The 25,744-nt window shown below is 41.9% G+C and overlaps 1 protein-coding gene across 3 annotated transcripts in view; it reads left to right on the plus strand.

The window, feature by feature from the left end:
• Positions 1-9,696: 9,696 nt before the first annotated feature.
• The window catches only part of LOC124145747 (piwi-like protein 1), a 51,389-nt gene continuing 35,341 nt past the window's right edge, over positions 9,697-25,744 (plus strand). For 2 of the 3 annotated variants that reach the window (XM_046515643.2, XM_046515642.2), the window contains exons 1-3: positions 9,697-9,892; positions 15,696-15,834; positions 20,574-20,838. In XM_046515643.2, the coding sequence (XP_046371599.1) occupies positions 15,736-15,834; positions 20,574-20,838 (364 nt within the window). In that variant the 5' untranslated portion in view covers positions 9,697-9,892; positions 15,696-15,735. Of the gene's footprint in view, positions 9,893-10,080; positions 10,103-15,695; positions 15,835-20,573; positions 20,839-25,744 lie in introns of those variants that run through there. The other variant, XM_046515644.2, reaches the window with a different exon arrangement.

Raw genomic sequence — 25,744 nt, forward strand, 5'->3', positions numbered from 1 at the left:
ACCTGGCGTAGCAAAGCAGACGATGCGAGGTGACGTGAAGTAGGATTTAACGTCGCGTCCAAGATGATTGCAACTATATAGCAACGTGCATGCACGTGTGTGTGTCTGCTTGTACTAGTCTGGACTGTATGCCGATTTAATATTGATACTGATACTGATGCCGCAGTTTAGCATGAATACCCCACTCAGACACAGTATACTGACTCCGAGCCGACCAGTCCTTGTTTTACCCCCTTAATGCCGAGCGCCAGGGTAACAACAAGTACATTTTAACGTATATTGGTATGACGTGGTCGGGGTTCGAACCCACGACCTTTAGCTCTCCGGGCGGACGCTGTACCACTGGGCCACTGAGGCGGTCGCATACTATATATATAGAGGTACAATATAGTATATAATAATGATGTGACGTTTGTGTGTGAATGAATAAATATTGCATTACGCCCTATCAGTAAAATTCCAGCTATCCGGCTTCTCCGTGTGAGTGATCTGGTCGAGATCTGTTCAGAAAGGGGGGTCAGGCCTCGGACTGGCAGTTCGCGGAATGTCTTCTTGACGGTGAGAAGCAAGCAGGGTCACCCCGCTAAGATAAGGGGGTGGCAGCGAGGGCGTGGGAAAGGCATCTGTGTGTTGGATGCTCTTAATAATCTGTCGCTGTCAATGAAGTTAACTCGTTCTGTGCAAGGACAACAGCTTATATGACAAAAAAGTTTTGATACGATAACAAATGCCCTATGCTGATAGAGCTGGCTAGACTTGCTCATGTATACATTTCTAGATTGTTTTTTCTTCTTAATATAAATATATTCCACAGTCATGGTGCAGGGCTAGTATTACCCATACTTTAGTTTAGTTGATGACCACCGCCACGATCTAGTGTGTGTGTGTGTGTGTGTAGGAGGGGAGGGGGGGGGGGGGGGGGGGGGGAGAAGGTGGCTGACCAATAGAAAAAAAGGAAAAATGATTAGATCCGTGACGTAGGAGGGGATTAATGGACGATGGAACCCGAGGTGTTGACACTGTTGACTCGATCTAGTTTTCGGAAAGCCATACTAAACCTCCAGTAATTTGACTGGGAGTAAAGCCTTGCGGCCCAAGTTAACAAAGTGACCATAGACTGGGTTGACCAACAATGCTAGAGTGAATAAAGCTGCAAACGAAGATCACTCTTTGTGCTTGTTGGAGTAACTACGGTAATAAGTCCAAGGCTCTCGGGTACTGACATTGTACCTCTCTCTCATCCCTGATTGTCAGCACCAAGAACGAAGGGATTACCGTAGTTCAGGTGCAGAAGAGGTACACGAATTGCTACCTTCCGTGTACGCAACGCAACATTTACCGTCTATAACGACTTAAAATTACATTGGACGCTAGATGTCAGTCTAGAGCAGGGGGACTGTTTCACAACGATTTTTTTTCAATTATTTTTCACCAGGCAATCCCTCAAACCAGTGACAATTTAAACGCGTGCAACTTCGCCGAAACCGAATTCAGTTCAGAATCAGTATACATTAATATATACGAGTGGTTCAATAATTAGGTTTATTTTATGTCTCTTTTATTGACTCTCGTGAAGAATCTGAATCAGTGACCTGGAGCTGGGACTGCGATGGCGTCAATCTCATTAAAATCAGACCTCAGTTCTCGCTACCGCTAAACAAACATCTGAGGACATCCCATTAGGGGTCACGTCAGAACGACCTTTCATCCGACCGACCTTTCATCCGACCAATCAGAGCATCGCTTACCAGATCATGGAAGTGACAGTCGGAATGTGATTTCTAATCATGCAGCCTCGAAAACTTAACTCCGAACGAATGTTACGGGTTTAACGACTGAATTGATACATTCTAGACATCTATTAGCCATTCCAGAATGTTCTTTTGTTCAGGTTTCAAATTTGTAATCGAGAATTTGTCAAAATATATTTCGAAGCGTAGTCGCAAATTTGAAATTAGTGTCGTAAAGCACGAGGAAGCTCCCTTCTGATTGGTCATTCCATTGGTCGGTGAAAGTTCGTGCAAGGTCGGTCTGACGTGACCCGTAATGGGATGTCCTCAGATCAGATCAGAACTAAGATCTGATTTTATTGAGATTGCGATGGCGTTTGTGATGCGGTGCACGTGGAGTTCATGCTCTTCGTGTAGTTACCGGCAGAGTGTAAAGACTGGAATGGAGTTTAGCTTGGAATTCCGGGATAGAATTTGGAATGAGACAAATGGAGCATACCCAATTTACAAAAAATTAAGTCACCGATCTAATATGGTAAGACAGTTTATAAACAGCTGTTGATTGATAAGCTAAGGGACGTCGGTCTCAGCGTATTCCTCAGCCATGCCCACACCGATGAGAGTAGACTAACATTTAGTCTCTGAAATCTTATATTACACAATATCCTTCTTGACTCTAAAAATAAAAAAATTCCCTATGTGGAATAGAGCTAGCTTGAGCTGGCTAGACTTGCTTTTGTATGCATTTCTAGATTAATATTTTTTCATAAAATAAATATATTCCACGGTCATGGTGCACGACTACGATGAGAGGCGAGGAGACATATGCCTACAGTTGACGAGGAAATAGACTTGCACACGTCTCTAAGGCAATAATTATTATTTTTAATCATAAGTTCTAGATTATGTAAACAATAAGAACAAGTTGTCCCTATAAGAGACTGGAGTCCTTAGACTGTCCACATAGCTAGACTTGCCTATTAGGAGGATAGAATTACTACACATATTGGATATTTCTTTCAGTAGAGAGGGCGGTCGGGTAGCCTTGTGGTTAAAGCGTTCGCTCGTCACGCCGAAGACACGGGTTCGATTCCCGACATGGGTACAATGTGAGAAGCCCATTTCTGGTGTCCCCCGCCGTGGTATCGCTGGAATATTGCTAAAAGCGGCGTAAAACCATACTCACTCACTCTTTCAATGAGCCTTGGAGCAAGGTATACGAGGAAATAGTAACCTATAATGTTGGTTGGTTGGTTGGTTGGTTTGTTGTTTAACGCCGCACTCAGCAATATTCCAGCTATATGACGGCGGTCTGTAAATAATTGAGTCTGGACACGACAATCCAGTGATTAATCTCATGAGCATCGATCCACGCAATTGGGATCGATGACATGCATCAACAAAGTCAGCGAGCCTGACCACCCGATCCCGTTAGTCGCCTTTTACGACAAGCATAGTTACCTTTTACGGCAAGCATGGGTTGCTGAAGACCTATTCAACCCGGAATCTTCACGGGTCGTAACCTATAATGACATATGATAATCTGATGAGGCACAACAGAACACCATGTTCTGTTTTGATATTTATCATGTTTATTATCAGTAAAAATTATATCGATTATGTCTATCCATTATCGCAAATGTTACGTAGTAGACTTGTACAAGTCTCTACAGCAGTGGGACTGAGCGCAGTGGGGGGAGCTGTTTGCGAACTGTCAACTCCGTTATTGTATCAATAAGTCTATACAACAGGGTTTGTCGGTGCGGGGCACGGGTGGCCCAGTCGTCTAAGGCGCCGCGATTCGCTGTGCAGAGTTGCGTCCCTTGGGCACGCCAGAAACCTATGATTGTGAGTTCGAATCCCGGTTCGCCCCGATTATGTTTCTAGGTTTGTCAGCACCGTGTTCGTGGGTTTCACCGAAGTGGTAAACGTCTGAGACCTGCATCACTTCGGACTTTCCCCCACATTAAGCTGACACGCCGCGAATTAACTGGATTACTGTTAAAAGCGGCATTAAACCCAATTCACTCACTCACTATTATCAGTGCTAGATGAGTATATTCCATTGTGTCTCATTCCCAATTCCGTTCCAAGTTTCAATCCGAACTCCATTCCACACTTCACACTTCACGCTATGCCGTATTTGTCAGAACGTCGGTAGCCACACCATGCCCTTTGACCTCTTGATGCGTGATGCACAGTTGACGTTGTCGACAGCAACATTGTGTCAAGAAATGAATTTCGCTTCATGTGGTCCATCTTCCCGAGGCAAGAGAGTTTACTGAGTGGAAACTGGACTGCAAAGCACAAATGCGTTCACGAATGATGGTTGGTTGGTTGGTTGGTTTGTTGTTTAACGCCGCACTCAGCAATGTTCCAGCTGTATGACGGCGGTCGAGTGATGGTAGTCCTGCGTCATTTATAGATATTTTAATTTGTTTTACTAAAATCATTATAGGAACGTCTAGATCAAACTAAACTAAGACTAGTCTAGAGGAGGAAAGGTTATTTGAAAAAATAAATAACAATTATTGTTTTCATATACTAAGTGTTAGTCTAGGGTGAAGGAGAAACGGAGATCGTGCTAATGACATGGGCCATTATATGCTAATATTATAACTTAAAAGTCAGCCATTCTTACTAAGACTTGCTCAACGAGTCATTTAGAACGTCATTTGTCAAAATTAATATGTAATGAAAAAATTATGAATCTTTTGAATCCCGTTGAAGCAATATATATTCGGCCATGAACTCAGCATTTCAGTGATATATTTAGATTATCATTTTCTCAATAATTGGATTTGAAAAGATATATGTCACAAAGAGGCTAGCATCTTGCTTCTCTGTCTCAAGTGTGCCTTCTGACTTCACTTGGGGGCGGTCGGGGTAGCCTAGCTAGTGGTTAAAGCGTTTGCTCGTCACGCCGAAGACCCGGGTTCGATTCCCGACATGGGTTCAATGTGTGAAGCCATTTGTGGTGTCCCCCGCCGTGATATTGCTGGAATATTGCTAAAAGCGGCGTAAAACCATACTCACTCACTCTGACTCAACTTGGAGATGAGGATTTGATAACAAGGTGTCGTGTGCAATATCAACAAATATCAACTCCATTCGTGTGTGGTGATTATGGGCTAATGTGATTCCACTGTCACACTATCAAAATCATATGCACCCGGCGAGAGAGATCATCATGTATTGTGCGCATGCGCAGTTGTTTACACACAGGGCAACTATCGATATATAGCCTCCGTTTCTTTTGGGAATAATGACGTATTCTCTGAAAATATATAATGTTGATAGAAATCAAACTACATTTATATTGAAAAGGAGCCCCAGTAAGATGGGGATTAGAGAACCTGAAGAAATCTAGACTTGCTTCATTTAGTGTTATAAAGCATTATGTACAGTAACGGTCGGGCGGAAGGGAAAATAATATATGGTTCTGGGACTGTGATAGTCTGTCAAACAGACCATGAAATAGACTAACATCTAGTCTCTGAAATGAACATATCGTACATAAAAAACAGTTGTTCAGTTATCTTAATAAAAATATAATAAAAAGGAGCCCAGTGACTCTCTTCATTTTCCTGATACTGCAGTGATCTAGACTTGCCAAACATTATAGACTTGCATGGGCTGTATTTGATATATATTTGTATCAGGGTCTGTAAGACAGACTAACCATGAAACAACTATATCCAATGCAGCCCATCCAAGTCTATAATATTTGGCAAGTCTAGATTACTACAGTATCAGGAAATTGGAGTCTCTGGTCTCCCTTTTATTATATCTTATAACTATAATTTAACAGGTTTTCTTCCTGTAAAATAGTTCATTTCAGAGACAAGATGTTATTCTAGGACTGTGAGACAGGCATTTCTTAGAAGTTGACGGATTACAAAGTAGTTTGTACATAATTCATCTCTTTCCCTCCTTCAAATACCACACATATATTGTGTACATCTTGACGTGCGCTATAGCCACGTTACACTGCACAACAATGTTGAGATATAACGAGGTCACTATGCTCGCCTCAGCCACAGGAGTCCGTATCTAAAAATAGACGCCCTCATGCATATTCATGACCATCTCGCCCTTCGGGCTCGCGTGTGGAGATGGTCATGAATATGCATGAGGGCGTCTATTTTTAGATACGGACTCCTGTGCCTCAGCCCAGCTCAGAAAATGCGGAACAGATGTCAACATTGTAGTAACAATCAGTTCAAATTGAAAACCCTTGGTATGATTGGGGCGGTCTTTAAAATAACATATAATTCCCGAAATAAACTTAGATATAAAGTTGAAACAGAAACAAATATATATTCAACAAGAGAGCTACACGGTGTGGCAAGACGCTAGTGAGGCTGGGGCTTCGTCTCCAAAATGTGTGTGAAATATATATGAGGCCATCGAAGCAGTCTACATCTTCAATAGGCGCGTCTAGTCACATGTATCTGTCTTTTGTCACGGCTTGGAGAAAGGCTACATTTGAATTTTATTAAGTAAATATTAGTATTTCATTAACAAAGCCTTAGCCTGATTGGGGGTCCCAACTTCTTCAAACATACGTGACAGCCGCATTCGTGACCAACTCGTGTTTTACGGAAAGGGGCGAGTGGTGACGAATGGTTACAAAGCACAAGGGTTGTTTCTTTTGACTGAGCCTGAACGGGCTTTTAGTGTCAAGTATTTGCAACTCTTACCACTACAACACAGCAGTTTTTACACACAATGTTTGTAGCAATCTCTCCGTATGGAAACATTCAGGGCGTCTTCAAGCATGAGACAGGTGCAGATCTTTTCACTTCCATTTAAAAGTCTTCTGTAAAGAGGTTTTTTTCACCATATCTCAACATATTAGAATCTATATAAATATAGATAATTTTGATGAGAACAGCACTCTTTCCGAGGCAAGGGTGTTTACTGACTTTAAACGTCTAGTTTCTAGACTTGTAAAATCATTAATCTTCGGATCCCTTGCTTCGGGAAGATCTTGGCTAGAGAGCACATAAACATGATAAATATGCCTGTCACTTAAACCTTTATCTCTTGGTTGTTGAATGGGTTTTTTTTTCAGTTTGTCTTCCGAGCGGCACATCCGGCATACTGTAAAATCTGGGGTGTTGAGTGAGTGAGTGAGTTGGGTTTAACGCGCCGTTTAACAGTATTCCAGTTATATCACGGCGTGTCAGCTTAATGTGGGAGGAAAGCCCGTAGTAATACAGGTCTCAGACGTTTACTACTTTGGTGAAACCCACAAGCACGGTGCTCACAAACCTAGAAATATAATCGGGGCTAACCGGGATTCGAACCCACAATCATAGGTTTCTGGTGTGCCCAAGGGACGCAACTCTGCGCAGCAAATCGCGGTGCCTTTGACGACTGGGCCACCCGTGCCAAAACCTGGGGTGGGGCTGGGGTTATGGGCTGGGGTCTTGGGCGCGGGGGGTGGGGCTGGGGTTATGGGCATGGGTCTTGGGCTGGGGTTATGGGCTGGGGTCTTGGGCTGGGGTTATGGGCTGGGGTCTTGGTTTCACATCATATGTTTTCTGTCTGAAGCTGAGAATGAAGACGTGATTAGTGACGCACATATAAACATAGCTGTGTAGGATATACAGCTAGATATTTATCATAAATTAACACTCTGATGAAGACTGCAACTTAATAAGTTTTCTAGCTTATTATTGTTATAAATATATCACAATGTATCAATGTTTATCGTCATTATATGTAAAGTACATTATTTTCCATTTAGATAAATTACACTTCATAGTTATACCACTACTATCCATGAATGATTTTACTAATTTTTTTGTAAAAATAAAGAATTTAAAATCCTTCTCATATATTCCAAAGCTGGCAAATGAAAATGTCGTCTGCTAGAAAAACCAGCATCTGTGATTGCTGCCATAATGGGTCCAGACAGATCTTCCAACACAATTTGGGGGTTTTGTTTACATATTTCATCTGATAATACAAGAGACCCCAGCCCTTACCCCAGCCCAAGACCCAAACCGAATACCCCAGACCCAGACCTCACCTCAAACCCCACTTCAGACCCTACCTCACCTCACCTCAGACCCCACCTCACCCTAGACCCCACCTCACCTCCGACCCCACCTCACCTCAGACCCCACCTCACCCCAGACCCCACCTCACCTTAGACCCCATGCACTTCACCTCAGACCCCCACCTCACCTCAGACCCGACCTCACCCCACCCCAGACCTCACCTCAGACCCCAGACCCCACCCCACCTCAGACCCCACCTCACCCCAGACCTCACCTCAGACCCCAGACCCCACCCCACCCTACCCCAGGTTTTACAGTAAAATGCATGCTAGCGGTTGTCAGTACACAGGCAGGCGGAATAGCATTCCACCAGACTATCGACTTGAAGTTGGACATTTTATACCGATACGCAAAGTTAACACGTTGACATAAATACCATCGTACAATTGCTCATTGAACGGGTGGGGATTCAGACCATATTCGATGGGGATGACGCACAATGAGGAAGGGTCACGTGACAAGAGTTGGAGAAAACGTCAGCTGAGGTCCTCCTTTAAAAAACCAATCATGTTTTACAAATCACATGGAACTACAGTTTTAAAGACTAAGGTCTGAGTATGATTTATCGCCAGCATCACAAAAAAAGGCCTTATTTTCTGACAGTATAGCAACATCTTCAGCCGGAGATGCAAATACTCAATTGACAACAAAAGCCCGTTCCGGCTCAGTCAAAAGAAACAACTCTTGTGCTTGGCGCATCGGCTGTAACCATTCGTCACCACTCGCCCCTTTCCGTAAAACACGAGTTGGTCACGAATGCGGCTGTCACGTGTGTTTGAAGAAGTTAGAACCCCCAATCAGCATGATCAGGCCAAGACTTTGTTAATGAAATACTAATATTTACTTAATAAAATTCAAATTGAGCCTTTATTAAGCTATTATATGTGCAGTAAGCTCAATATAATAGACAATTCTCGTCGTAAAAGGCGACTAACGGGATCGGGTGGTCAGGATCGCTGACTTAGTTGATGCATGTCATCGATCCCAAATGCGTGGATCGATGCTCATGATATTAATCACTGGATTGTCTGGTCCAGACTCGATTATTTACAGACCGCCTCCATATAGCTGGAATATTCCTGAGTTCGGCGTGAAGAACAAATACACAAACTAAAGAATAAATTATATAAATTATTCAACTCAAGTGGAGAATGATTTGGCAAGTCTAGATTGCCTCAGCTGCTGGAATTAAGCATTGTTCTAGGCTCCATTTGGATTTTATTTTGTATTTTATATATATCAAAGCTTTACCTGTGACAATGGAAGTTATAAACTATACATGTTTTCTTCATATACATGTATGAATCATAATGTTATGTCATTTAAATATTGAAATATTGCATCTGAAATGATTTTTGGCAATACGTCTTCTTATCTTTTCTGATCACCTTACCTTATCTAACTGACAAGCAGGGCGTGGAGTCATCCCCCAGATGACATCCTTACCTTGTCAGTTTGCTGACGGGGTTAACCTCTTTGGTCATGTGGACAAGGCGTCCGACCTCTGATCAGAAGGTCCGTGGTTCGAAACCCATCACGGCACTCGGAAATTTTATGGCCGTCACCTCACCTTAGACTGTACTTACTACTCAAATTCTACAGATACATCATACTGAATACTATTGAATACTATACATGTAGTATTACGCTGATAGATGTGAATGTATAAGTTTAATATTTAAATTTAATATTTGTTATATATTTGATATTATTTTAATATTATGTATAGTGCGTCCTCTATAGCTCAATATATATTATAGATCTACATGTGACAATTCTCATCATTGCATGGCTGTCTTGGAACCAATTATATCTCTCGTACAACTTTCGGTTTTGATGCCTTCTAAGAAAATGAGTCAGACATTTCTCGTACAACTTTCGGTTTCCATTTTAGAAAGCGATTCAGAACAAGATCGTCCATTTTGGCACTCTCTTACCCAACCTAGGCTAGTACCAATTTTTAAGTCATCACTGCAGTTTTGGTCTGATGCGCCAAAACGCGCCTCACTTATCATTGGTTGACGGGGACAAGCGCGTGCGAAAAATTCAGCAGTCATTTGCGAGGGAAGAAGACAGAAGCGTGGACTAATGGTAATGATTTTTATTTAAAATGAAACCATTTGCAGTGTTTATTTGATGGCACATGTTTATTATATTACGCAGAATAAGGTATGAACAGCATCGTTCGTTGTTTGCAAACAGCGATCAAAAACAAAAATGGACGCCACGCATATAGGTAGCCTTGCACTGTTCACGAACAGGAACTCGAAGACACAGTGTTTAAAAGTTGAAGTACCGAATGTGCGTTTATTGTGTGATGGGAGAGATGTCATCTCAAGTAATATAATGGTTAACGGTGACTTTTTAATGTTTGGCGGATTAATCTTCCGAGTGACCTGACCTGTTACCGTCCCTTTCCGAACTGAACGCAGTGAAGCCATGTGCAGCGAGGACATATCTTGATATTGGTCTTGACAACTGTTTTCTAGTGTGTCCATGCTTTGAACGGTCTAACTTGACAACTAATGGTTGATAGTCTTTGACATGTTATCGTGTGAAATCATGTTTATAGGATTAATCTTGACCTGACAGACGTGTTGTTGTGAAGCAATATGGAACTATAAATATAATATTTATACACAAAAGCAAATGTTTCCCAATAGACTTCTATAGTAACTATATTATCCAGGGTTTTACCTGGACCTACTAGACTAGGAGTCCTCTGGACCACTATAATTTTTTTCAAGGGCCCTTTCTCAGTAAATATGACCAGTGTACTGTACTGTGAGATTGAAGGGGCTTTGTCATGTTAAATTTCTTCTCAAGGATTTGGTGCATTGAATATACTGAACAACAAAAGAAATGTAGGGTAGAATGGGGTAATTTCGCACACCAACGCAATTTACATACCTAATATATTATAAAACCGAAGAAAAACGGCGTCGCTTCACTCGGGACTAATCTATAAATAGTCTGTTTTTTTCCCAATACGTCACTGGTTATTTTTATCTAGTACTGTAACATTCATTGTGATTGGTCAACATTCTGACGTCACTGGGACGCTCCATTGCCAGGAACCGAGGTTTGACAGCTTTTGACAACGTCAGGAAACTGTCGTAAACAACCCAAAACACTGACCGAAAGGAAATATTAAAAGTTCTAAACATGTTACTTTCGTTTTAAAATTCAATAAAATGTAACATTTGACATAAATTTAATTGAAAAATAAGCTTTTACACAGGAATTTAAAGTGGAAGGAATTACCCCGTCCTTGTTGTACAGGATATTTGAATAAACATAATGCGAATATGAGCTTAAGTTTTGTTTAGAAATAGACTTCACAAGTTATCAAATGAGAATAAACAGTATGAAATAGTGATAAACATTAATCAGTTGCACATAAATAGCAATGATTAATGAAGACAAAAGGAAATCCTGACAAATATTTTGCTAATTTGTAGATGCCCCGAACCTACAAGAAGGGCGTATACAAGCAGCATGATATTATAAAACTGGAAGCTGCCGTTTCAGCGATTAAAATCTGGCACAATAAACTATGGCAAAGCTGTTACCCTGTATGGCATCCCCAAATCTACTTTACGAGATCACGTTAAAGGGCGAGTAGTCTGGTGCCACCTTTGGCAGACCCCCGGCAATCCCAGAAAAAAATGAAAATGAAATTGCGAATAACGTTTCCAAAGCTGCTGCAATGGGTTTCGGGATATATCGAGAAAGCAATTGTTAATTAAAACATGCCGCATAGTAAAAAGATTAACAATTCAAACGCCTTTTAAAGAAAGCATCCCTGGTGTAGATTGGTGGGAAAGCTTCCACAAACGTCAACCTGAACTATCAATAAGACCCCCTGAAAAACTCAGCCAGAGTAGGGTGAGAATGATGAACCGGCCAATAGTTGAAGAGTACTTTCAAACTCTAAACCAAACACTTGATAATCTGGATATCATGGATAAACCAGAGCGTATTTGGAATTTAGACGAAACGGGGATAATTATGGAACACACCCCAAGCTCCATAATTGCTAAAAGAGGCAGCAAATCTGTTCCTGACAGAACTAGCAACTCCAGGGAATCCATCACGGTAGTGGTCACTGCCCAGGAGTGGTTTACGAAAGTATTCCTGCCAAACATCGGCGAGGAGAGACCTCAGCTGCTGCTGTTGGACAGTCACTGCAGCCATGAGACCCTGGGTCTCCTAGAGGCAGCCTCTAAGGAGAATATAACTCTACTAGCCTTTCCTCCCCATACCACTTACTACCTTCAGCCACTAGACAGGAGTGTCTTTAGGTCAGTGAAGAGCAACTATAATCAAATGGCCTCCATATTTATGAGCGACAACCCAGAACAGACCATATCCAAAGCTACCTGGCCTGCCATATTTAGATCTGTGTATAATGCAGCACTTACCCATGGGAACATCACAAGTGGGTTCAGGGCGTGCAGTGTTTTCCCGTTTAATGAAGATGCTTTGCCTTCAGAAGCGTTCATGCCCTCGCAGTCATACAAGGCAGCCCAGGCGACTCTAGATGATCCCGAGGCTCCAGCTGCTCTAGTACCACCCTCTGCTCTACAGGCTGCAGTGCCTCCTGAGGCCCTGGTACCCCCCTCTACTTTAGAGGCTGCAGTATCTCCTGAGGCCCTGGTACCCCCCTCTGCTCTAGAGGCTGCAGAACCTCCTGAGGCCCTGGTAACTCTGCACTTGAAGAGATGCTAGAACTGGAGTTGGACGTTGTTGAGAAGGCTCCTTCCGATGCTGAGGTTGTGGCCTCTGCCACTCTTGATAAGGATGCTGCAGACGTCACAGCTGTGTTAGATACACAGTCCATCACTCGCAACAGGCGGTTCAAAAATATTCAAGGAGATTGAAACATCATCTTGGAACTCTGCTGTTAACGAAATCTTCCTGCCACCTGTTGTTACTCCCCAGTCCAGAAAGACCAAAAAAATAATTACTTCTTGCTGCATTTTGACCAGTAATGAAGTCATTCAATCGAAGAGGGAGCAAGAGGAAGAAAAGGAAAAGAAGAACATGATGAAAGAGCAGAGGATTCAAGACAGAAAGAGAAAGTTAGAAGAACGCCAGGAAAAGGAGAAAAAGTCAGTATGTTCCGTGTGCAGACGGCGAAATCCATCCAACACAATCAACAACTCAGTGCAAACCACCTGGGTTCAGTGCGATAAATGCTCAAGGTGGACACACATTGCTTGCCTTCCCTACACAGTTACACAGGAAGATTTATCAAATGACAAACCATTTTTCTGTCACCTTTGCAAATCTAACAGTAGCGTCGGTGGGGTTGTGATCACCAGCACTTGAAGGGGTGATGTAAATCCGGCTGGGGTCCATGCAGGTAGCAAAGGTACTGTAAGTCCCCATGGTCCCCAGTATGGTGATCTACCTTCAGTGGCTTGCGATCCATAGCCCTTTTTCTGTAAGTTAATTGTATTTATTGTCACGATATGGCTGAAATATTGCCGATGTGACTCAAAAGTTTAACTCACTCACACATTATTTAGTGGAGAAAGAGTTACTTACCCCACGTGGGTACAATGTGTCAGGGCCATTTCTGATATCACCCGCCGTTATATTGATGAATTATTGCAAAGAGCAGCGTAAAACGACACTCATTCACTCACACGCTAGCTGTATTTCAGTTTCGAACATTACTTAAGTTTTTCTGCTTCTGTATTCGTGTAATGTGTTGAATATTGTAAATCTGGAGAGATTTGCGAGTATGAATGTTCCGCAAAAATTGCACTCGCAATAGTTTCATGACTGCTATTTTTGCATACAAATAACCAAAAAAGGAGACATGTCTCTTAAATTCCCTTCCCAGTAGTAGTTCTTTAATTAAATGAATTTTATCATCAGAAATGGATCCGTCTTTGTTGTTTGTTTGATATCTCATTTGAAAGAAAATAATATATATATATAAACAACTCTGGTCATTAGAAAAAACAGTTTATGATAAAAAAGACAATGACATGAAATGTTATGTTGTGTATTACATACTGTACGAAATTACCCTTTAATAAAATAGTTGGACGAAATTCCCCCAGGAAGGTGGGCGATTTTACCCCGGAGGTGGGCGAAATTGCCCCGTTTACGGTAATATTGCACTCTTCCAATGGGTGTGGGCGTCTATGGACCAATCAAATTCCACATTACAGAAAGTGATAGGCTTAATGACCTTCACCTTCCCCCAACGACGAAAACATGCTGTAGCTGACCCGGGAGAGCGGTGGTTGTAAAGTATAACTTGGGTGGGCGAAATTACCCCGGTTTACTCTAACTTCATGAAAATAATTCATGACAGTTTCCAAATGAAATGTCAATGATATTTTTTGGAGTTTTTGACATTAGTCTGTATCCAGATTGAATGTTGACAGCCAAAAAATGACACGATATAGTGGGTTGCCAAACTCAATTACCAAACGACCATCGTACAAAGTCCCAAAAGCTTTCCATGAAGCAAAAATCCTTTGTTTCCTTGTGCCTTCTCTGATAAACGGCATCCTGTGTGTGGATCCAGCATTCTTATATCAAGACTTGCAACATGCCATCTACATGTTCTAAATAAGCAGATTGTTAATTTATTATGGCAAATCTGTGAACCAAGGATACTGGGTGTTCCTGTCACTTGAATAGAAGTAAATATTTTCATCAAGGTGAAGAGGATATTCAGTACTGAAGTGTTGTTACCGCTCAAATTCATCATGTGATGAAGCTAGTCAACATATTAATAGTAGTGGGACAATACACTGATGCATTGGTGGATCACAATTTTGTTTACTTCTTGATACAAGTATGGATCACAGCCCCACACTAAGTTCAAAATATAGACTCTTAGTCTTACCTTAATATTTGCTTTAATAAATGTTACACCAAACGCTAATTAGGAGTGAAAATGACTTCTAAAGGTTCCGTACACCTTACTTGACACTGCAAAGTGATAATCATCAGAGTGCCAGGTATTTGGCCATACTGTGTATACACACCTCAGATAAGAGCACATGCAAGTGTCTTGTTTGTTTGTTGTTTAACGCCGCAATCAGGGTGGTCAGGCTGTGCTGACTTGGTTGATACACGTCATCATATCCCAATTGTGTGGATTGATGCTCATGATGTCATCGTCATTAGCTGGAATGCGGCGTTAAACAACAAACATTTGTTCTTCACTTCTTGCCATTGCTTGTAATAAGCATACAGGTGAGAATTCAGGAAATAGGTTGAGTGTTGACGATTGAAATTAACTAAGCAACCCTTTGGATATTGTTACGTGTGGTATAAACGGCAGGGGTTCCCGCTAATACCACAAATAACAATTACAAGAATCACACAACAATCTCTGAAGTTTAAAGCTAGATTTAATAATTAAAACAAAGATAAGTATATAACAATTCTCAGTTACTGGGCAAGGCACTCATACACATCTATTTAGGCAAAGCAATATGGCAAATGTGCAATATAGATAATAGTCCCCTCAGATTTCTTGACATCACATTCCCAATGAATTCCATTTCACATTGTTCCAAACTTATATATCACAGTTCACAGGATGTTTGTTTAGCGCTGCACTCAGCAATATTCCAGCTATATGATGGTGGTCTGTAAATAATCGAGTCTTGTACAAAATTTGTATTGTTGTAAACCGATAATGAGCCTGACAGCCCTTGAAACAACTTGTCACGAGATTAAGCAGACTTGCATGAAGTTATATGAATAAATAAAAATGATGTCTGTAGATAAATGAAAAAATCATTGGTCATATGAATTTTTTATCTGTATATTTTTTACTCTTTTTTTTGGTTGGATGATCATGCATGACAGAATAGGTGAAGGAAGTTTTTTGTATGTCAACCACATATGTTTTCAGTGAACAGTAATCTGGATTGTGTTACCAAAGTGCTGCAGCGATGTCGGGTAGAGCTAGAGGCAGAGCACGAGGAAGGGCTCGGGGTGGTACGGACCAACAACAGGCACGTAGGCCAGGGGAAGAGGCTCAAAGGACAGAGGTGAGAGGACATGATTACGCTAGTTGGAATGCAACTGGGGTTTAACTATGTGAAATCCATTAGCTTCATTGACATGATTGGTTTCAGTGAGTGAGGGGCAGTCGGATAGCCTGGTGGTTAAAGCGTTCGCTCATCACGCTGAAGACCCGGGTTCGATTCCTGACATGGGTACAATGTGTGAAGCCCATTTCTGGTGCCCCCCACCGTGATATTGCTGGAATATTGTTAAAAGTGGCGTAAAACCATACTCGCTCACCCCGGATTGGTTTCAGTTTGTGGCAATTTGTATCAATTAAGCTTGAAGTGAGAACATATATGTGTCGCTATTCTGTTAAGAATAGCATTCACAAGCCATTTTCAGAGTACCGTATTCGACATAATAAGCGCCCCGCTCTAATAAGCACCCACAGCGATTTTTCCCAATATATTGGCTAGTGAACAATCCCATTTAGCCCCCTTCCGACTGATCAATGTTCACAATTCGTGTACATTTATTCGTGTATAATACGCACTCGTGTGTTATGTGCACCCTTAATTACGGGCTATATAATCCTTGAAAAATATATCTGTCGTGTATAATACGCACAGACTTCTTTTGTATCATTTCAGGCTGTCAGCAGAAACCATAACATTTACGATCTTTCGACTCTTTCACCAAAATTATATTCTAATAAGAGACACTTTTTCTAATTTTGAGAGCGTCCTGGGTGCTTAGTACATCATTCTATGGGTCTCCTTCAAATATGTACATATGCTACTCAACATTTGCTTAGGACCAAAATAGTCATCTTTAGTCAAAGGTGTGGTCCTAACAAATGCTGGTTAGTATATCAATTCCTGTGTCATTTTGTAGAAATACCTAATTAAAAAAACTTGCATTGTGGTACAGAGTACCATAATGCTCGGAAACTAGCAACCCTTTGTATGCCTGACCCGTGACATCTTCCCGAGGCAAGAGAGTTAACTGACTATAAAAGTCCAGTTTCCACCCTTGCCGAACTAGGCTGGTATTATGGAGTTACATTTTGGCTGGACTAACGAGTCCATGCATAGTCCAATGAAAATCGCGAACTGAAATCGAAATCCGGTTCGTAAAGTGTCATGCATATTTCGGTCGACTGCAGGATTTGCAGAGCATGTGCACCGCTGCTAACTTGTTGTCAACAGATATTTTCTATATCTTTTCATGTTTTTAATCAAGGTGCTCACTTGATTTGATGCACTTCGTAATGTAAGACTCGTTTGATCACAATTTAGATCAGATCGTCTTGAGTGGGCGCCACTGTTTTGTTTGAAGCAAATGCAAGTGATACGAGAGGTTGAATCTGATTGGTCAATAGAAGAGGCATAGAAAGGACATTACTCGTAATAGCCACTGGTGGCGCTACGATTGAGCCCAGGAATTCCAGCCTAGTTTGGCAAGGGGGGAAACTGGACTTTTAAAGTCAGTTAACTCTCTTGCCTCGGGAAGATGGACCTGTGAAGTTCCGGGGTACAATAGTTCTTCAGCAACGCATTCTTGCCGTAAAAGGCGACGATGCTAGTGATGGGTATTGCCCCTTGAACCTGTATTGCAATATATTGCGATACAAAGTCGTGTATTGTGATACGTACCACAATATATTGCCCAAACCAAATGTTTTCAACTTCTGAGAAAAAATAAAGAAATTCTTCTGTTTTAAGACTTGTTTAATTATTTGGGTAAAAACAAACTCTCTTTTTGACTAGAAAAGACACATTATCATCATGGAGTATTCCAAGAGGAATGAACTAATGAAAGTGTTATTATTTAGCACCAACTCATCTCAAAAGTCAAAATGATATATTTCTGTGTGACTAGTCAAATGCAAACTGAGTAATAATTGTCTATGTGTGTCAATTGAATTGATAACTTATGACATAATGAATGAAGTAATATTTAAAACAACAATCCAATTAATAATCAAATGAAAATGCACATTGCACAAGAACTTTGTGATATTCATCTGAATCTGATGAAGCTTACATGATTGGTAGGTTGAGATGGGGATTGTTTTGTTGATTTTGCATTCGATTTCGTTTCTTCAATACGAGTTTGAGATAACATTGTTGTTGATGGGCCTATCTTTCCTGCCAAAGTCCGATGGTGTCTTCGAAGATGTGTGGTTAAGTTTGTTGTTCCGCCGGCGTATTTCACAAACGATTCACATTTTCTACAAATGGCAACATTTTTTTCGATTGTTTGATCGATTTGAAGCCTTTTCAACCCGAAATGCTGCCACACATCGGATTTACGGCGAGTTTTTCTCATGACTTCCCAGTCGTGATCCGCCATTTTATTACCATGGATACGGCGAGATCTCGTAGCATATCGCGTTATTATGTAAGAAGGGACGTAACTCTAATCAAACGTGACATCAGCTTCATCGATCGCCTTTGAAACAACGAATTTAAACAAGAAATTCAGATAGGTAATACTTTTTTTAAATGGCTGCAATATTGAAACTATCGCAATACGTATTGGGCGCAAAGCCATATCGGGGTATACCGCGCACCTCTAGACGATGCTTGTTGTAAATGGCGACTAACGGGATCGGGTGGTCAGACTCGCTGACATCGATGATGCATGTCATCGTATCCCAATTGCATGGATCGATGCTCATGATATCAATCACTGCATTGTCTGGTATAGACTTGATTGTTTACAGACCACCGTCATATAGCTGGAATATTGCTGAGTGTGGCGTTAAACAAGAAACCAACCAACCTTTGTATGCCTTTTAATATGTTTCAATTAGCCGATGGAACAATATTACTTAAAAAATGTCGGCAATATTTGAAATTCAGGGATAGAAGTTGGCGCTAACCCGGAGCAGTTTTGTTTTGATGTTGAGGTACCAAAGGGCTAGTGGAATTTCAAATTGGGAGGGGGGTGCTATATGTTGTCCCTTTTCGGACTCATACTTTCTTGATTAATTCCCACCCCTGAAATTATAGAATATAGCACAAGCCCGTTAATCGTGTATTTTAATGCAATCCTAAAGGTATCCTGAAGACTACAAGTTTCAGGTTGTGGTTTCTTTTGAGGGTCTTTTTTTCGGGATAGCGTGGATGAGAATGACAGGTTATATTAAACTTTGGTATTAATGTTAGGGCTAGCTAACAAGATCAATAATCCAAATTATAGTCAATGGGAAGATATAGTAACGATTATCGATGAGATTGTTGTCATTGATAATAACTTACACTAACTATAGTGATGAAATAAAGTTTAGACTTACTGAAACAGAATTGTTATTGTCAATAATGTTAATTGTCGAAGACGGAAAGCAAATGTTCTTGTTTTGTCTTAAATTTCCACAAAATAATATATGTACAAATGTCACTGCATGTCTTAAATTTCCACAAAATAATATATGTACAAATGTCCCTGCATGTCTTAAATTTCCACAAAATAATATATGTACAAATGTCACTGCATGTCTTAAATTTCCACAAAATAATATATGTACAAATGTCTCTGCATGTCTTAAATTTCCACAAAATAATATATGTACAAATGTCCCTGCATGTCTTAAATTTCCACAAAATAATATATGTACAAATGTCCCTGCATGTCTTAAATTTCCACAAAATAATATATGTACAAATGTCACTGCATGTCTTAAATTTCCACAAAATAATATATGTACAAATGTCCCTGCATGTCTTAAATTTCCACAAAATAATATATGTACAAATGTCACTGCACACCAGTGGCATGAAATATGTTGATATCTTGCACCACCTTCTTCAGCAGTAGAAACTGGTGCTAGTCCTATATATTCTGGAAGGTAATATAAGGTACTAACGTTTACTACAATATCTGAAAAACTATCGGATCTACTCCAGTCAAAGTTGGTATGAGATTATTAAACAGTCATACATAACTGAATATTACATTTAAAGACAATCGGTGCATGAATAAAAAATCTCTATTTAGCTATCACTATATTTCATCAACAACCAGACGTGTTCGTCACGGGTGGAACAAGCATTCATTGAAACAGCCATCTGCATAATGCTACCCCTGCATCACAGGGCCATATGACACAGTGGAACCAATCAACTCAACTCAACTCAACTCGAAAGGGTGCACGGGAATCACGCACGCACGAATACGGTGTTAGCGTTTGGCGTCTCAACGTGCGTGATTCCCGTGCACCCTTTCGAGTATGGATTTGTTGACATGGTATGCTCACAGTAATATCTTTCCATGGGGGAAATAACCATCAAAACTCATTATTTCGTGTATAATGCGCACCCCCTTCTACACAGCTGTGTTTTTTGGAGAGAGAGAAAAAGTGTGCACTATACTCAAGAAAATACAGTAATTAAAAGAATATGAAAGGAATTTTAATAAGATTTATGAAATAGGTTACAAACATAAGTCCGGATATACAAAGAACACTTTGTATAGCCAGACTGTGTAATTACATGATAAATTTGCGTACTTCAGTATGGATTTGTTGACATGGTATTTCCTGTGTTACCTGCTCACGGTAATGTCTTTCCGTTGGGGAGAAAAACATCAAAACTCATTATTGCGTGTATAATGCGCACCCCCTTCTACACAGCTGTGTTTTTTTTAAGAACACTATACTCAAGAAAATACGGCAGTAAAATATTTCCCTTTTTAAGGGTTTTGGTATATGTTATCATTATGTGGACTAGTGGATGAAAACTGTTAGTTTTCTATCGCCGATCTGATATGTTGGCAGGTGTACAGCCGGGAAGCTGCAGCAGCTCCACCCCCACCAGCTGGGGCTGGGGCGGGACCCCCTCCTGCCAGTGGACGGGCTTCCTACAGAGGTGGGGCAAAGGAGCCCCGGCCTGGGATGGCGGGAGAAGTACCTCGGCCACCCATCGAGGAGATAGCATCTTTGTCCATAGGCACTGGAGATGCTAGCGAGGTGGGAAGGAAGCGATCTGACTTCCGTTACACTGATCTGAACACAAGGCCAGCACACATAGCAGATAAGAAGGGTAGGAGGAATTATTGTTACCATGGTTACTAGTCCAAGCTGTATTCTGGAATGAATTGATTTTTACAAAGCACAGTTCAAACTGACTGTGTCAGTAAACCAGTACACATGTAGATCCGGCTTTCAACTCGCAAGTTAAAATACTGCAGTCTGTTTGTTTAATGAATTTTGTGGCAGAAAGATGTTAAGTTCTTCACAAAGTGGTTTTCTGCAAGATAGCTACATTTCTGTACTGAGTGGACGTCACATTTGTTGCATAATTTTCTGCGAAAGCGCAATACAGCAGGCACTGTTACTTGTAATGGAAGTGGTTATAAAATAATGATTTATCATCCCAACTGATTGGTCAGCAAACTCAATCAGTTGTGTCAGTTTGCTGTTTCTGTGTTAAGTTAGTAAAACTAGATCACACCTAAAAACAAATACTTACTTCAGCTCTTAATTTCTCAAAAAATATTCTGGCCTCACTCTTTCCCAATTTGTGTCTCCGAATGTAAGAAAGTGAATCTTAAGAGGTAAGAACAGTTGAGAGCTGGGACAATGTCATTGGTGTGGGATTAGGAAAAATTGTGTCCAATTACTTGGACCTTTGGACCTTCCAATCAATCTTCATATTGGTCATTATTTCAATTAATCGGAACACCTAGTTATTACACTAATATCCAGGCATATTTTGTTCTATTTGGTTTTAATGGCTTGAAGTTGAATTCCAAATAAATGAGAATAGTTAAGTAAACAGTAGTGTAAGTTTGGTGATTACTTGTCTCAGATGTGACACATGAACAGGAGGTTACATAACTTACAATAAGCAGCTGATAAGCTTTGGTGAACGTTGAATGATGCTTAGAGTTTAGGAGTATTTGAAACGTTCACGGTGTTCATTGAAACCACGTAAGTCAGGAAAGTTTCTTCTTCAGTTCTTTTCAGAGCTCCAGATAAGCTGCGTATCTGCGTAAAATACGCATCAGAAATATGCAGTGAAATAAAATTCGAGTGTATCAAATACGCAACAAACATTACAGATACACTACAAAAATAAAACTAGTGCGTATCATCAAAATATTGTGAAGTAACCCTGCGTATTCGATTAGCAAATCAGCAACTTATTTTGAAATTGAGTCCTTATTCACTTTTATGCCCATTGAAGTGTTACATTGGAGTCAGTATTTAGATATTTATGAAAAGACAAGGTGGCGGCATTTTTGACAAGTTTAAACATTCTTTTTTTCATCTTTGGACATGGGAAGATATATCTGGCTCAGTTTGTTTAATTTTGACATGAAAACACTGATGGTACGCAGACATGTTGGGACGAACGAGGACAGACAATACCTAAGTTTTCTTCATATAAATCTGTTTTAATTCATTTGCATTTCGGGTAGTGGGTACAACTTGCCACCCAAAATGGGATTAATACATGTGAATATATCAATGTCTTGAAACTCTTTCAAGGTTAAAAAAAATATCAAAAAGTGTTGGGACAAACGGAGACAGACATGATGCTTTAAAATAGCAATTTACAAGAAAAATTAACTGTTCCCTGAAGTATGGAATGAAACATTACAAGTACATTAAGATATAATCAAACAATTAAAGGTTAATTACAACTATTTAAGCAGCACAAGACAAATAAAAATCAGGGTTTTGTGTCGGGACGAACAAAGGACAGACATTTGTGATGTCGGGACGAACAAAGGACAGACATTTGTGATGTCAGGACGAACAAAGGACATACAAAGCAAAACAGGATAAAATACAGTCTGCAAACCACTTTTATTTCATATTCCAAATCATACTGTGTGACAAGTCACAAATTCTACAATGGTGATGACGATGTATCTCAAAATAATTTCTAACTGGTCTATAACCATGGAATATTTTTCAATATAAACAACCCAATAAGGCTGTCCCATCGCCGGAAAATAACAGCTGTTCATTATTTCTGAATTAAATCATATGCATATCAATAATATCTAATTTAGCATAAAAATTCATGAAGTATCATGCAATTATGTCTTCTTTACAACCAACTATAAATGTGTCTAATTTTTTAACTTATCCTGCATTACTCCGTATTGCATTTACTGCTATGTTTGACAGAGAGACGAACTGTGTGAGATCCAGCTGCTGAAGAAAGTTGTCCCCAGCCCAGGAGGCAGCGCCCTCTCACAGTCGGCACGTGACCCGGAAGTCATGACGTCACACCAAAAGACATAACTGCTTTGTCACCTCCACGGACGGACGTACTTTGTATCCCTTGTGGAAATTAAAGCTTATTATTTGTTTTTTATATTTTGCGTGTTTCTACATTCATTATATGCTGCTACATTGTTACCTGTTGTGGGCCGTGACCTTAGGGTCTTCCCATTCGTAAATTGTAACGTTTATCGCTCGTCTGTGGCTCACGTCACAGTAATTTACGGGCGCAATGTTGTTCCCGCCATTTTGTTTTCTTTCCCGCCATTTTGGCCATTCACCACGTGGCCACGTAATGTCGTGTTCTGCGTTTTGAATTCTCTCTTTGGCTTGGGTAATACATTACATTTATGTATGTTGTTTTGGTGTGCTTAAAGCCTTGCCTTTTCGCTACCTCTAAGCGTAATTGTTTCTTCTCATAAACTTCAATATAATACGAAGTTTATGAGTTACATTATGTCTCCCGTACTCTGTGGTTTTGCCACATGGTTACGTGTTTGCTTAAGGCTTTGCCTTTTCGCTCCCTTTTAGCGTACTTGTTTATCTCATAAACTTTAATAAAATATACTGTTTTTGAGTTACTTTATGCTTCCCATACTTTGTGATTGGCCACACATTATGCTTCCCGCACTTTGTGGCTTTGCCACATAGTTATGTTTTGCTTAAATTCCAGATTTTCTGCCTCGCTGCACTTGTTGCCGCGGGAACAAATCTGGCCGGGGCCGCCCCTTTCTGCCGTGATTGTACGACGCCCTGTACTTTCACAAGGCAGTGCCGATGTTGCAGTCATTCGTCGCTGTGATCCTTCAGCTCATGCGAGTATCCAGGACACACCTCGCTCAACGTGCTCGTCGACCCCCACCTACGTTGACGGCAGCAGCGCTCAGCGGAGCTTCACGGCGGCTCCCAACGTAGAGTCTGCCTCCCATGGCACGACATACGACCGTTCACGGTCTCCTACTCCACTGGCGGCTCCAGCGCTCCCAACGTAGAGTCTGCCTCCCATGGCACGACATACGACCGTTCACGGTCTCCTACTCCACCGACGGCTCCAGCGCTCCCAACGTAGAGTCTGCCTCCCCTGGCACGACATACGACCGTTCACGGTCTCCAACACCGTCAACGCTGATGTCTCCGGCGCCCCCGGCGCCTCTGATGACACGGCGCATCTGATGACGCGGCGCCTCTGATGACACGGTGCTCCCGGCGCCTCCGGCGCCTCTGATGACGCGGCGCCTCCGGCGCCTCTGATGACACGGCGCCTCCGGCGCTTCTGATGACGCGGCGCCTCCGGCGCCTCTGATGACACGGCGCCTCTGATGACGCGGCGCCTCTGATGACACGGTGCCTCCGATGTCTCGGCGCCTCCGATGACACGGCGCCTCCGATGTCTCGGCACCTCTAATGACACGGTGCCTCCGATGTCTCGGCGCCTCTGATGACTCGGCGCCTCTGACTCGGCGCTCCCGGCGCCTCCGATGACTCGGCGCCTCCGGCGCCTCTGATGACTCGGTGCCTCCGGCGCTTCCGATAACTCGGCGCCGCTGATGTCTCGGCGCTCAACAAGCTTCATGACTTGTTCATGACAAGCTGATGACTCGGCGCTCCCGGCGCCTCCGATGACTCGGTGCCACCGGCGCCGCTGATGTCTCGGCGCCTCTGATGTCTCCGCGCTCCGGCGCCTCCGCATCCTCTGATGTCTTCGGCGCTCAACAAGCTTCAGATCAACAAGCTTTATCAAGCTCAGATCAACGAGCCGACCATCCGATCTTCTACTGCGGCTTAAGGGGCACCATCGGCAATCGCCTCCCCGGCGCCACTGCCCTCTTCTCTTGCTGCCGTCTCATAACTCGTCACACGGAGAAGCATGGTGAAACAACTGTCGCCGCTCCTGTCGCTACTCTCCCGTCGGTCTTCGGGATCGTGACTATCGTACTACTTCCTGGGTGGAATCATTTCAACCAATAGACAGTTGGTCTGATTCAGCTTGCCCACTGAGACGTTATCCATAATCCCGTCGTTTAAAGCGCTATGATTCCGGAGAGATGACCTGCGGGTTTCCATCGAAACAGAGCGCCATGTGAACAGCGTCTGTATCAGATTCGATGACGACATCCACTTACAAAGAGTTTACTTCGTCGACATCGCAGACATCAACGCTGTTCTACCCTACCCTAGCGCCAGCGTTCCTGAGAGAGACTCTTCCTCGGCGCTCCCCGGGTTTTACACGACGCCCATGGGGTTCCGTGTTTTATCGCAAAACTCGGGTACACCACTTGATCGTCTCTCACACAGTTCATTGAGGATTGTCTGTGTGTGGAGTTTGCACCTCAGTTCCGACTCCAAGGCGGTTTTCTCGGCTACTGCGCAGAGTGATTTACATGTCACGTGTCAAGTACTCGGACTGTCAACAACTCCGACCGGATTTAGGTCAACTTACCATGGCAAGGGGTGCCATGTATTTCTACAGATTGGTTTCCATGTCTACCTGTACGCTTGGTGATACCACTCAACCAGGCGCCTGTCGCAGTCCATCCATGCACGGATGTTGGAAACAATAGACCTCCTCTACCAACACGGCTGTCACGAGGAACCTTGTTTCATCAACCCTTCGCTATAAGAACGATAGCGCCTATAGGCGTTCAAGGGATGGAAAAGATCGCCTTCCTTCGTCCGGTTTGATCTTTTCGACTACGACACCTTCCTATCTT

The sequence above is a fragment of the Haliotis rufescens genome, unplaced genomic scaffold (assembly GCF_023055435.1).
Source record: "Haliotis rufescens isolate VD_foot unplaced genomic scaffold, xgHalRufe1.0.p SCAF_21, whole genome shotgun sequence".
In the NCBI taxonomy this organism is placed as follows: Eukaryota; Metazoa; Mollusca; class Gastropoda; order Lepetellida; family Haliotidae; genus Haliotis; species Haliotis rufescens.